Raw genomic sequence first — 13,316 nt, 5'->3', positions numbered from 1 at the left:
AATGTAGGTTTTATGTTGATTAATCTTGTTTTAGATTTCAATGTGTATTGAGTGTAATATTCAGTTTTGCTCACTTTCAAATGTCATTATTTCAACAATTTCTTTTTTAATTTTTAAATTAGAATTTTTTTTCTTCTTTAAACGTGCTTTTCATTTTTACTTTTACCTGTACAGTAATGACAGCCAGGAGGGCGCACGGCATTATAAGGCCATCGTAACAATTTTGTTTTTATTGGAAGGCGGCGTTGATATATATATATTTTTTTTTCCCAGATGGTTCTGGCCGTCAACCGGGCCAGGGCGTCTATTTGCGCGGCGATCGCTATCTCTTTGAGGAAATACAGTAGACTGGTTACAATCAATAATCTGTAATGTTTTGCCCTAGTGAGCGACATACTGTACGAGGAAAAAAAAATACTATATATAATATTTGTGTTGCTTGCGTTCTTGGAAAGGATCGACTGTATTTTTTTAAAAAATGAGAAGCCAAACCCCAATATTTGGTATTGGTACCATTTTTTTTTTTTTTTTTTAGTTTCCGTTTCTCTCCCGTAATGAATCGCCGCAGTTTTATCGGTTTCGGCCAGACTGGTCCGGAATTTCCTCGATACCGGGTCGATGCCAAATCTCGCGGCGCAGTCGTATCACGGCGCCCGCCCGAGACGAACGAAGTGAGAGTGAGAGCAGCCGATGTGGCTCTCGCTTTGTCTCAACTTGTTACGCAAGCGCCTCAGGCAAAGTCTGTCACACACGGAGAGACGTAAGAGATGTTTGTTATGCTTTTGACCTTTTCAGACGCCTTCTGTTTTTTTTTTTAAAATAAGTATTTGAGCTTTCACATCTCCGCAAACGGCTGTTTACTACGCATTATTTTTAGCTCACAGGGATCCAAGTGTCACCTAAAAACAATGTAACCTTTTTTACACAACACTCGCGTAGCATAATTTAGGTGTGTGCAAGACCAGATTCGGCGCCAAGCTAAGTAAACACAGGGCCGGTATTGTGTATAATCGGTATTGCCGATACCGATACCTTTCAAACACGTCGCGCGTCGTCCGGGCTATTCAGGACGGCGTCGCGTAAGAGGGGTTCGTTTAGCCCCTGACGCGCCGCCATTAATGACAACTGCGCATTCCCGGCATCAGGAGGCGCGTGGATGCTTTCTCGCCGCTTGTAAAGCTTCGACTGGTCATGTTTATACTACACCTAGTATACAGTAGACCCTCCTAAGGTGCGTACATTAATGTACCAGTATTGGTGCAAATTATTCCAGAATGACAGACATATCTTATTCTTTTCCTTTCGGCTTGTCCCGTTAGGGGTCGCCTCCCTCACCACATCCATCAACCTTTCCTTCGGTCTTCCTCTCCCTCTCTCTTCCCTGACAGCTCCATCCTCAGCACCCTTCTACCAACATACTCACTCTCTCGCCTCTGGACATGTCCAAACCATCTCTCGAACCTTGTCTCCAAATCCTTTCCAACCGGTTCACTCCGAGCGAGAACCTCAACCTCAACATCTTCATTTCTGCCACCTCCAGTTCTGCTTCCTGTTTTTTCTCTAATCCGTACATCATGGCCGGCCTCACCACAGTTTTATAGACTTGGCCCTTCATCCTAGCGGAGACTCTTCTGTCACATAGAGCACCAGACACCTTCCGCCAACTGTTCCACCCTGCTCGGACCCGTTTCTTCTTCACTTCCTTACCACACTCTTGATCCCCAAGAGTTCTCTTCCTCCTCCGCCCCTCACATTCACGCAGATATATTCCGTTTTGCTTCGGCTAATCTTCATTCCTCTCCTTTCCAGTGCGTGCCTCCATCTTTCTAATCGTTCCTCCGCCTGCGCCCTGCTTTCACTGCAGATCACAATATCGTCTGCGAACATCATAGTAGACATTCATATATACATATTGTCATGTCTCACTGACAAGCTTTTTTTTACTATTGAGCAATAGCTGTATCCTGATACTGTCAATATCATTCGCAAAGTATTGTGATAGTGTTGTTGTGTGATTTCCACGGGCGCAAAAGTTACTGGCGTTCAGGTTTCCACGGTGAAAAAGTCCAAATTGGAAGGGCATAAAAACGGAACGGTTAGGCTCTCCGGAACATTTGTACGACCCGCGGACAAGTTCCTACCGCGATGGTTCGTCCCCAACTGTGATGTCGAAGCGTCGATGCAGAGAAGGAGCACGTTTTTTTTTTTTTTTTTTTTTTTTCATTTTAGCGTTGGTTTTGAGCATTAGCATTCTAAGCCCACAGAAGGTGGAATCTTTGTTGTCTTCTGAATTTTGTTTCGACAGACTACTGACACTTAAGTCAAATTGATCTCACAGAGTCAGGATTCCACCCATCCACCCATTATCTACCGTTTTCCGGGTCAGGTCGCGGGGGAAGTAGCTTCAGCAGGGATACCCAGACTTCCCTTTCCCCAGCCACTTCTTCCAGCTCTTCCGGCGGGATCCCGCGGTGTTCCCAAGCAAGCCGAGAGACTGAGTCTCTCCGGGGTGTCCCGGGTCGTCCTCGGGGTCTCTTTCCGGTGGGACATGCCCGGAACACCTCACCAGGGAGGCATCCGAATCAGATGCCCCAACCACCTCAGAGTCATGATTATTTTTCCCAATTGCTGCAGTTAGCGTTCGTTGTTAGCATTATTGTTAAGTTTTTCCATCTTGATTTGTTCGTGCCAGCCTGTCGATACCTGAAGCACTTAAGTGACGTTGATCTTCCGCCACCGACAGTCACAACTGGATTTGCCGATACCAGCAAAAACCAATTGAATGAAGTACATTTTTGTTAGCATTAGCATCCACTTGATTTGACAGAAAACCGGCAGTCAGAACGGACTTCAGTCGAGTCTGTCTCCTGTTGTGTTGCGGTACAAATTGGCCCATTTGAAAATGAGGGAAAATGCATTTTCCGAACATTAATAGAGATTATTTTCATTTGAAACTTGCAATTCATTTGTTAGGAATGGACTCATTAATGCGCTGCAATGATTATTGGGATTTAGTTTCTCCTGTTTCTGATACTTTTGGATAATTAAACAGCCCCCCCGCCCCCCGAGTCCAAATGACCTCGGAACATAATTGCCGGTCCAGCCGTGATTGGAGATATGATGCATCGCATAACTTCTGTCCATATGTCATATGACATCACCGAATGCGTCCGGGCAACGTAAGCCTCGCCAGTGTTGTGGTTTTTGCGTTTTTCTCGGTCCGCGTCTTTGTCTTTGTGTGCCACGATGTCGTACGTGTTGCGTGTGTGCCCTTTTGTCTGCGAGTTGATCCCTGCCCCCCCCCCCCCCCAGACAGTCTGCTCGTAATGGCCGATGATGTCATTGCATGAATCACAAACAGTGACACATGCTCGGCTTTAATAACACCCCCCCCCCTGCACATGCACGCATTACACACCAGCTGCAACCTGAGCCCCAATTTGGCCCCCGTATACGCAGCCTAGAGAATAATCAATTGAATTAGAAATATTAAGCCTGTATTACACGGCGCTGTCGCTAAGGTGCATCCGAGCATTTGTGCTCGTTAAATACAATTTGAACTCATGCCTGACCAATATGAATTTTTGGGAGGCTGATAGCGATTCATGTTTTGCAGGGGGGGGAATCATTGCCTGATTTATTAAAAAAAATAAACAATAAAATAGCAATGTTTTTGTCCCTTAAAGTGCCACTGTCATGAAATGCATGATTTTTAGTATGTTATGAATGAGGAAAAAAAGGCAGCCGGAATGGATCCATCCGTTTTTTCACATGATTTTGACGTCTATGGCTTTTTGTCACTCCCGCCGTGAAAATCCTCTCGAGGGATTTGTTTTCGAGAAGAAGCAGGAAGTGACGTACGGTGCAGTAGCGCACTCAGGCGGACGTTTGTTTCTATTAGTTTTACCTGCGGGAAGCTAGCTCGTTGTTCCTTCGTGTTAGCCAAAATGCCGGCTCGTTGTATTGCTGGATATTGTTCGAACACTCGGGAGGACGGATTCGCTCTTAACACTTTTCCAAAAGACCCGGTTCGTCGTGAAAAATGGATTGCACGGGTGCAAAGGTCGAGAGCTTTGTGGGTTCCAAATGACAAGTAGGTGTGTATACAGCTACTAAAAAAAATAAGAGGTTGTGGGGGGGGGGGGGTGTAATCCTCTCACAATGTAACAAAAGATCCGCGCATGTAAGTCAGGGGTGCTAAATGTGTCGATGTACCCGTCGGCGCTGAGCCGTGCCTCGTCCGCTGTCTGGGAGTCTGTTATTAGTTAGGAATGATCCGCATATCATCTAAGTACGGTTTGAAACGATAGGGTTATATTGCCCCAGTCACTTCACTCGATTGTGAGATGTTCTCTTCTTTGAAAAGAGCTTCCGTGTCCCATAGTAGGCGGCACAGCGTGTTTTCAGTGGCGAATGTCGCGGTGTGACGTCATGAACAGAGGATGCGGGCAATATGGCTACCACTTGGATGTCGAATGAGACTTCCGCAACTTTCCGCTCGTATTTCTTTTTTCGTATGGACATTGAAATGAATATTGTTATATGTATTTTTCATGACAATATCTATTTTAGAATGTTCATAGGCGTGACACTTGACCTTTAATGCTTAAAACAACCGAACTCAATCACAGGCATAACATTTGACCGTTTTTAGTTTATCTTGTATTATTTGTTGAGCAATAATTCACAAGTAAAGCGGAGGCTTGCTTGTGGCTAGCAGGGGCAGTTGCGGTTGACACGTGTTGCACGTGGGCCTCCGGAGCGGTCCAGCAATTCAGAGAATGAAGCGCAAGGGGTGGGGGTGGGGGGGAAACCCCCGTGAGTTGCGCGCCTCCGTGACTCACCGCTTTCAGCGTCCTGCGGAATTTGGTCAAGTTCACCCGTGCGGCCTGGAGCTCGTAGCCTACTACTGGTTTTAAATATATACTTGTCTATATATAAATATATCATCTTGTGGGTTTTTCTGAGTAATGGTGTCTTATTCGGAGGCAGTCTTGTGAGCGTGCAGCCACACAAACACGAGTGACGAACGAGTGGCTTCTGATTTTTCCACTTTCTTGGCTTATTGTTCTCCATACGAGAAAAGGGCAAAAGTTATTTTTCTTTTCTTTTTCTTTTTTTTTCATTTTTGGATCATTTGGCATTCCTTTTTTGGGTTATCTGTCAATCCCAGGCACGCCGGCTCGTTCCTCAGAGGGGACTTCCTCCACGCCGAAGCAACCCCAGTCATGTCAGAGGACAGGAATGCTCAGTGCGGATGACGTTTTTTTTTTTTTTTTTTTAATGCCTCAATGCCTCGCATTCCTTCGTACGCGGCCCAACTCCGGCCTTCCTGGCGGCCTCCTTGCTCCTCCACCTAGTTGTTACGTGTCCACGCTGCTCGGGCCTTTCTCGTCCTCGGGGATCTCAACTGACTGCATTCCTGCCAGAAAGCTCGGCACCGTCGACGGCATCTTTCGGGCCGCGTCCGCGCCTGAAGCCCCGCCCTCCCTTTACGGCTCGGCTTCGATATTGAAAATAAGCTACTGTAATTTCCCACCTATGAGCCGCGACTTTTTTCACACGCTTTTCAACCCTGCGGTTTATGTGGTGATGTGGCTAATTAGTGCATTTTTTTTCTAACGGCCGCAAGGGGGCACTCGAGCGGAAAAGGTAAAAATGAGAGCGGTGGAATATACGTGCCCAGGAAGTGACTTTTACCGGCCCTGTTAACGCTGTGCTAGCGTGTTGCTGCTGTGTTATTGGCGTGTCTCAGTGATATTTACCGGTAAGATTTATTTTAACTGACCCTGTTAGCATTAGCGCTAGTGTGGCCCTAGTGTTAGCGCTAGCATTAAACTCTTTCTGTGTACCGTCTTTCTTTGTAAATATCTCGTGTTTTAATGTGGGCACTTGCGGCTTTTACACGGCTGTGGCCTATGTATGTACCAAATGGTATTTCCTTTACAAATGTACTCGGGTGCGCTCTGTATAATTACGTTATTATGGCAGTTTTTGGTACAGTAAATCAATGAATTTTAAACAGTGTGTTGTGAGCGCTCTTCAGGTGTGCAGTGGAAGGTTATCCAATTTTATGTAATTGCTAAAAAAATTTATTATTAATTTATTCCAAGAAATAATGCATCTTTATTCATCGATTTATGCCTGTGAGGCACAATGACAGACAGAACAAAAAAATCCTCTTCTATTAGGTGGCAGGAAGTACATACAGTAACTAATCGATCCATTTTTGGTGACGTTCACTTTTGTTGGTGGGCCGTGGGATTTTTCAATTGTAAAATATGTGCCTTGGCTTTATAAAGGTTGGAAATCGCTCCACTAAATAACAGGCGAGGAAATTGGGCCATGCATTTAACATTTTGATTCAAAACGACCAGATTCACCATTTAATTAAATGCCTAAAGCCTTTTTACCAGTGCTTTGCTTTTAGTTAGCATCTTGCTAGAGTTTGCGCGGCGGCGCTAGCGTTAAACTCTCTGTGTACCGTCTTTCTTTGTAAATATCTCGTTTTTCAATGTCGGTTTCAATGTGGGCACTTGCGGCTTTTACACGGCTGCGGCGTATTTATGTACCAAATGGTATTTCCTTTACAAATGTACTGCGTGAGGCTTATCACCAAGTGCGCTCTGGAGGCCCGGGAATTACGGTACTTGCTCTATTTTTAAGTGCAGCTGTGCTCTAACCTACACAAACATACTTGTAAAATTCCAATAAATCTCTTTAGATACAGGGGTGCCTTGATTTCGGAGTTTAATCTGATCTGTGACCAAGCTCATAATTCAGTTCGCTCAAACCAATGTGAGGTGCTGACCACAACGCTAACCTATTAGCTGGGCCGGTATCCCCGTTTGTGTGTTCAGGTGCAGAAGCAGGTCCACCCCAACCTCCAGGCCAAGGAGGACGCCCTGCAGCACATCGAGGAGCTGATCCTGCAGCTGCTCAACATGCTCTGCGTGGCGCAGCCTCGCTCCGTGCACGACGTGGAGGTAAAAACGCATCGCCGCCACGCGCTCTTGACTTCAAGTCGTATCGCATCAAGGTTAACGTTCCCGCTCCTTGGGGGTCACCAGGAGCGAGTCCAGAAGACTTTCCCCCACCCGATAGACAAGTGGGCCATCGCCGACGCCCAGTCGGCCATCGAGAAGCGGAAGCGGAGGAATCCCCTGCTTCTCCCCGTGGACAAGATCCACCCGCTTCTTAAGGTGAGGGAAAACGCCGCTTCATCCGTTCGCGCCGCCTTCTTAAACTGACCCGCCGCTGCCCCGTCCCCTTGCAGGAGGTCCTGGGCTACAGGGTGGACTACCACGTGTCGCTGTACATCGTGGCCGTCCTCGAGTACATATCGGCGGACATTTTGAAGCTGGCGGGCAACTACGTGGGCAACATTCGGCACTACGAGATCAGCCAGCAGGATATCAAAGTTTCCATGTGTGCCGACAAGGTGAACCTCTTGGATCGGTTTTTCGCGTTCTTACTTTGGAAAAGGACTTTGCATGCCCTCCCAGTGCCTGTGTGGGTTTTCTCCGGATGGGCACTCCGGTTTCCTCCCTCATCCTCAAAACGCGCAACATTAATTGGACACTCTAAATTGCCCCGAGGTGTGATTGTGAGTGCAGCCGTTTGTCTCTATGTGCCCTGCGTTTGGCTGGTGACCAGTTCAGGGTGTACCCCGCCTGCTGCCCGTTGACGGCTGGGATAGGCTCCAGCACTCCCCGTGACCCTCGTGAGGATAGGCAGCAAAGAAAATGGATGGATGGATGCCTCAAGGAGAAGACATGGTATTATCGATTTCTCAAAATAATTAATTACAAGGTAGGAGATGGATGGATATGAACACAAAGCACTTTATTTTTAGTGTTTAAATATTCAAATCATTTCTTCTACAACTTTTCTTGGAAATTGCTATAACCCATGACCGGACAGCTTTTTTTAGAACAGGCCTGCGGGCTACACACAGCCCAGACAATGTCGTCAATTTTGTGATTTTTTTTTTTTTTTTTTTTTTTTCTTCAAGACCCAAAGCAAAGTTTGTTGTCGCTTATTTTTTTTTTAAATAAAATAAGTGAAAGGAAAAAACAGAGACTTGAAAATGCTCCGGCTTTGCAGGTGCTGATGGACATGTTCGACCAGGAGGACGACATCGGCCTGATGTCGCAGAGCACCGACGAGCCCTCCACGTCGGGGGAGCTCACGTACGACGACCTGGTGCGGCTGGAGATCGCCGAGGAGCGCCAGTACCTGCGCGAGCTGGACCTTATCATCAAAGTATTCCGTCACCACTTCCTGTCCAACTCCAAAATCTTCACGCCGCAGGTAAGTTGGGCCGCCGTGACTGCGCCAACGACCTGCTTGCGCTTTAAATCCGGCTTACTAAGAGTCAACTTTTCCAGCTTAGCGTCATTACAAACGCATTTACGCTAAATCCCATGTAAGCGCATTGAAGGATTACAAACCGCTAAGCTAGTCAAACCCAAACAAGACTTCTCCGGCCACCTTTTGCTGTATTCCGAAGGCGTGAATGGGAAAAGTTGGGCCCTCCGCTGTGGCTTTCGCATAGTTGCTCTTATTTGGGTAATTTGTGGTGCGGCTCGGGCGAGGAGGCCCTCGCGGAATGTGCAGCATGTCATTATGCTGAGACGGGAACGGCGTCTGCGAAAAAAAGCCGCGCCAAAATAACGGCAATTACGTTGGTGAAAAAAAAGTTTTGGGTTTTTTTTGCATACTAATAAAGGTAATATTTTGCCAGAATAAACAATACTGAATTATGATGCATGAGGAAAAACTACAACTGTAATGAAATTCATGTCATTTTCTGAAAAGTTGCCGGCGCTAATTGAAAAAAATAAAAATAATCTCATAAATCAAGGTGCCGCTCTCTATGGCATTGGTTGCACATGCAAAATTACCTCATTATTTGTATAATTAATTAGTACAAATAACTAAATAGTTCAACATAATATATATACCGTAATTCCCGGCCTACAGAGGGCACCTGGTTATAAGCCTCGGTGCACAGAAAGAGGCTAACGCTAGCTAGCGAGCCTTATGACCAGGTGCGCTAACGCTAGCGCCGCATTTTTGACTCCCTGCCGTCGTGCCCCGCTCAGGACGTGGAGGTGATCTTCAGCAACATCCTGGACATCCACGAGCTGACGGTTAAACTGCTCGGCCTCATCGAGGACGCCGTGGAGATGACGGCGGACGGCAGCCCCCACCCGCTGGTGGGCAGTTGCTTCGAGGACCTCGCCGAGGTGCGTTCGCCTTTCACGCCGCCGCGAAGGGAACGCGTCCGTGTGTACATCTGTAAGTGTGTTGTAACGCAGTACTCCACACTGACTGTGCAGGAGCAAGCGTTTGACCCCTACGAGACGCTCTCCCAGGACATCCTGAGCAAAGACTTCCACGAGCACTTCAACAACTTGATGGCCCGACCCACCGCGGGCCTCTACTTCCAGGTACGTCTCTCTGTGGTCATGCGGTCATTTTTCCGTACGAAATAATACACACGACCTTAATTAACTTTACAGCAATAAAGTGGATATCCATTCATCCATTTTCTTAGCCGCGGATAAGCCCCAGCACTCCGCGTGACCCTCGTGAGGATAAGCGATGAAGAAAATGGATGGATGTAAATACACCACTAACTATGATCCCAAAACACTTTAATATAATTTCTTATCAACGTTTTAGAGGAAGTGCAAAGATGCTGTTCTGCATGTCTCTTTTTTGTGTCAAAAAAAAAGAAAAGCAATGAGACGTCCGTCGTTTGTCCGATTAAACTTTGAAGCCTTGCAGAAACTTCCAGTGCAAACTTAACAAAACGTAGCATAACTTCCTAAAAAGCCAGGCTAAACCTTGCTTATTTTCAATGCGAGAGGTTACGGACTTCCTTTCAGTCTTTTTCCAAAGTAAACTGTTGATGAACCACTCCCCTCCTAAAAAAAAATTGTAGAAAAAAAAAAAATCCCTAGAAAAGACAATAATTTTTTTTTTTTTTTTTTCACCGAGGTAAAAGTTAGGTCACTCAGTTCCTGCGGTTCTTTGAAGCCGGGCCTGGGCCGGGCCGGGCCGCCTGTTGGAATTCCTCCCCGCGAGCATGTCACGACGCATTGGGCCGTCCTGTGTACAGTTTATTCACCGCCGCCGCATTGTTTTATTTGGACATTCCTCGCAAAAATAGCAGCGCCGAGTCACACGAGGCTCGAAGGCAAAGGGACCCTCGTCCGCCTCTCTGTTCACAGGCGTCCATTTTACACGGTCACAACATGGAGACTCCTGTAAACGTCACGATGGGAGCGTCAAACGTGTTTTACCCTCGCATTCTTGTCCGTAAACAGCGGTTTTGTCAAGTAACGTACACGTAAAAGAAAGCACAAAATGTGAACAGCGGGACTATTTCATCAAATGAAAGTCACAATATTATTCGGGAAAAAGTCGCGATGTCATGAGAATAAAGACCTCATATTATGAGAGGGGGGGAAAAAAAGTAGCAATATTCTAAAAATAATCAGTTGTCCATAAAAAGTCAAAATCTTGCGAGAATAAAGACATTACTGAATGAGAAAAGACTTAACAATGTTATGAGAGTAAAAACGTAATCTTCGGGGGGGGGGGGGGGTCTTGCAATGCCACGAGAACTTGCGTGTGGAAATTAAGTCACAATCTTCCAAAAATAATCATATTTTTGTAACTGACTCATATTTTTATGACATCCAAGCAAAACAGGACTGATGCCATTTAAATCAAATCAGCTTCACACCATTGATGAAGCTTCATTTGACGCAGGCTTGAGAAATTGTAAATCTAGCCACTGTTTGTAATTATTATGAAAAATTAAAATGCCTTACATAACCCCATAAATTAAAGATAAGCCTAAAAACTTTAGTCACATCACGATGGTCTGTTGATTAAAAAAAAAAAAAAGTCCCTCATTGTCCACATTCTGCATCCACTGACAAAACCTCAAAACGCTGCATTTTTCATAAAAACTTGATTTTTTTGTTGGCTCTCCAATATTTATTTTAGCCTTCAGACAATCCAATCCAACCTTCCACGGATGGATCTCACCCGCTCAAATTTGGCAGTCGCACAATTGTCCAACACGTCTAGCGTATTGCCGACACCGACGTCCTGCGGTCCAACGTGGAAGACCGCCTTGGGACCGGCGGTGCGTTTTAGGGACACGGGAGTCGCTGTGCAGACCGGCGCGGAGCCTTCGCTTTTGAGCGTATCGATTGGCGAGCATCAGGGGAAGATGAGATTTAAATGGACGCCGCCGCGGTCGCCTCTTCTCCGGTTACAGCTCCCCTCCCTCCCCCACACTCTCACATATGCCGGGCTTTTTTAAAAATGTTGAATTGGCTGTACGTCTTTTCAGTTTTGGTCGGGAACGACTCCGTATCGAGCGCGCCCGCATGTAAATCAAACGTAAGCAAGCGGGACAAGTCCAAACACATGTCAGCCATCTCAGGTTCTAGCTTCTTTAGAAGTTGTTAATATCAGGATGAGAGTAGACGTGTTTTTGTTTGTTGGAGAGGGGGGAAAAAAAGTGGGTTTTTTTTGGGGGGGGTGCCCATAGACCAGAGGTGGGCAACGTATACCCCCCAAGGGCTTCACACACCCCGCCGCTTTCTTTAATCCAGCCCACTGAACATCTGCTTTATGTTAGGCTAACAGCCTAACGTAATGCAGTCATGCTCATTACTTCATCCGCATGTTGATAATTGATTGATGCATTTGGTGTGTTTGTGTGTGTGTGGGGGGGGGGTGGATCGGCTAAAAAAAATGAGCTTAGTTGGCTTGGTTCAACCTTTGTGGATTCGAATGACCTGAATGACTGTGAAACTACACAGCCATAAAGGGGAAAAAAACGTTTTTTAGCAAACACGGCGGTATTTTTCATTGCTATTGTCACAGTTATTTCGGAATTCCTGTCAATTAAGCTATTCGACAAAAAATTATCAACCGTCCCGTAGTATTTGTTGAATTATATTACCGTAATTCCCGGCCTACGGAGCGCAACTGGTTACAAGCCTCACCGAGTACATTTGTCAAGGAAATACCATTTGGCACATACGTACGCCGCAGCTGTGTAAAAGCCGCAATTGCCCACGTTGAAACCCGCATTGAAACACGAGATAGACGGTACGCAGAAAGAGTTTAATGCTAGCGCTGTGCTAGTTCAAATAAAATTGATGGTAAATATCGCTGAGACACGCAAGCAACATGCTAGCACAGCGCTAACAGGGCCGATAAAAGTCACTTCCTCGGCACATATATTCCATCAGTTTCATTCTTCCCTTTTCCGCTTGAGTGCCCCCTTGTGGTAGTTAGAAAAAAATGCTCAAATGAGCCGCATCACCGCATAAACCGCAGGGTGTGTGAAAAAAGTCGCAACTTGTAGGCCGGAAATTACGGTAATTAATAAAGTATTTGACACACTACATTTGACCGTTAACAACATTGCAAATTTTGAATGATTAAAAAAAAATATGCAAGTGTCTAAAATGAAGCTTGAAAACGGTGAAAAATCAAGCCTTTCTCTCAGCTCTCAAACGCTGTGGGCGTGTCTGCTGGATGCGTTGAAACCATCCCTTATTTTACAGCCCTGGGAAAATGGATGACGCATCTTTCTTACCGACATGTTAATAGCTTGTTGTTGTTGTTGTTGTTTTGTGTCCTTGCAGTCCGTAGCAGAAGGCTTCAAAGAAGCCGTCCAGTACGTCCTTCCGCAGCTCATGATGGTGCCCGTGTACCACTGCATGCACTACTTTGAGCTCCTGCAGGTGCGTACAGTTTGGAATGCACAACGTCGGCACGTGACGCAAGATGTCTGATGACGCGTTTTCACCTCCGGCCGCTGCGCAGCAACTTCAGGAGCGCAGCGAAGATCAGGATGACAGGGAATGTCTGAAACAGGCCATCACGGCGCTGCTCAACCTCCAGTGCAGCGTGGAGCGCATCTACGGCAAACAGCAGCCTCGGCGAAAACCTGGGTACGTGCCATGTCGGTGGACAGCCATTTTGACAATAAATACGTTGAAGACATAAAAATAAATGGTGGAGACTCACTTAGCCTCCACAAATGTAACGGCAAGAGCGAAGAAGCTGTTGGAATCTTTGCTGGTTTCACTGATTTTTCATGCCCCATAAAATATGATGTAGTGTGACTATGTAAACACCAAAACCACCAAAAGAAACAAACCTTGTTCTCTCATATAGGAAAAAAAAAGTTTGGTTCTGGCTTTTCTGGTTATTAATAATCAGCAGCCAAATATAGGTTCGTTTCAGCCAAATTGTTGTTTCTAACTGACAAA

The 13,316-nt window shown here is 46.0% G+C and overlaps 1 protein-coding gene across 2 annotated transcripts in view; it reads left to right on the top strand.

The window, feature by feature from the left end:
- Nucleotides 1-13,316, top strand: part of sos2 (son of sevenless homolog 2 (Drosophila)) — a 29,315-nt gene that overhangs the window by 3,780 nt on the left and 12,219 nt on the right. For both annotated transcript variants that reach the window (XM_061844850.1, XM_061844851.1), the window contains exons 2-9: nucleotides 6,861-6,986; nucleotides 7,071-7,202; nucleotides 7,277-7,441; nucleotides 8,107-8,313; nucleotides 9,108-9,251; nucleotides 9,345-9,455; nucleotides 12,687-12,785; nucleotides 12,868-12,995. In XM_061844850.1, the coding sequence (XP_061700834.1) occupies nucleotides 6,861-6,986; nucleotides 7,071-7,202; nucleotides 7,277-7,441; nucleotides 8,107-8,313; nucleotides 9,108-9,251; nucleotides 9,345-9,455; nucleotides 12,687-12,785; nucleotides 12,868-12,995 (1,112 nt within the window). The remainder of the gene's footprint in view (nucleotides 1-6,860; nucleotides 6,987-7,070; nucleotides 7,203-7,276; nucleotides 7,442-8,106; nucleotides 8,314-9,107; nucleotides 9,252-9,344; nucleotides 9,456-12,686; nucleotides 12,786-12,867; nucleotides 12,996-13,316) is intronic.

This window comes from Syngnathoides biaculeatus, chromosome 15 (assembly GCF_019802595.1).
Source record: "Syngnathoides biaculeatus isolate LvHL_M chromosome 15, ASM1980259v1, whole genome shotgun sequence".
NCBI lineage: Eukaryota > Metazoa > Chordata > Actinopteri > Syngnathiformes > Syngnathidae > Syngnathoides > Syngnathoides biaculeatus.
The sequence above is the reverse complement of the archived record's forward strand: the minus strand, read 5'-3'. Positions and strand labels throughout refer to the sequence as shown.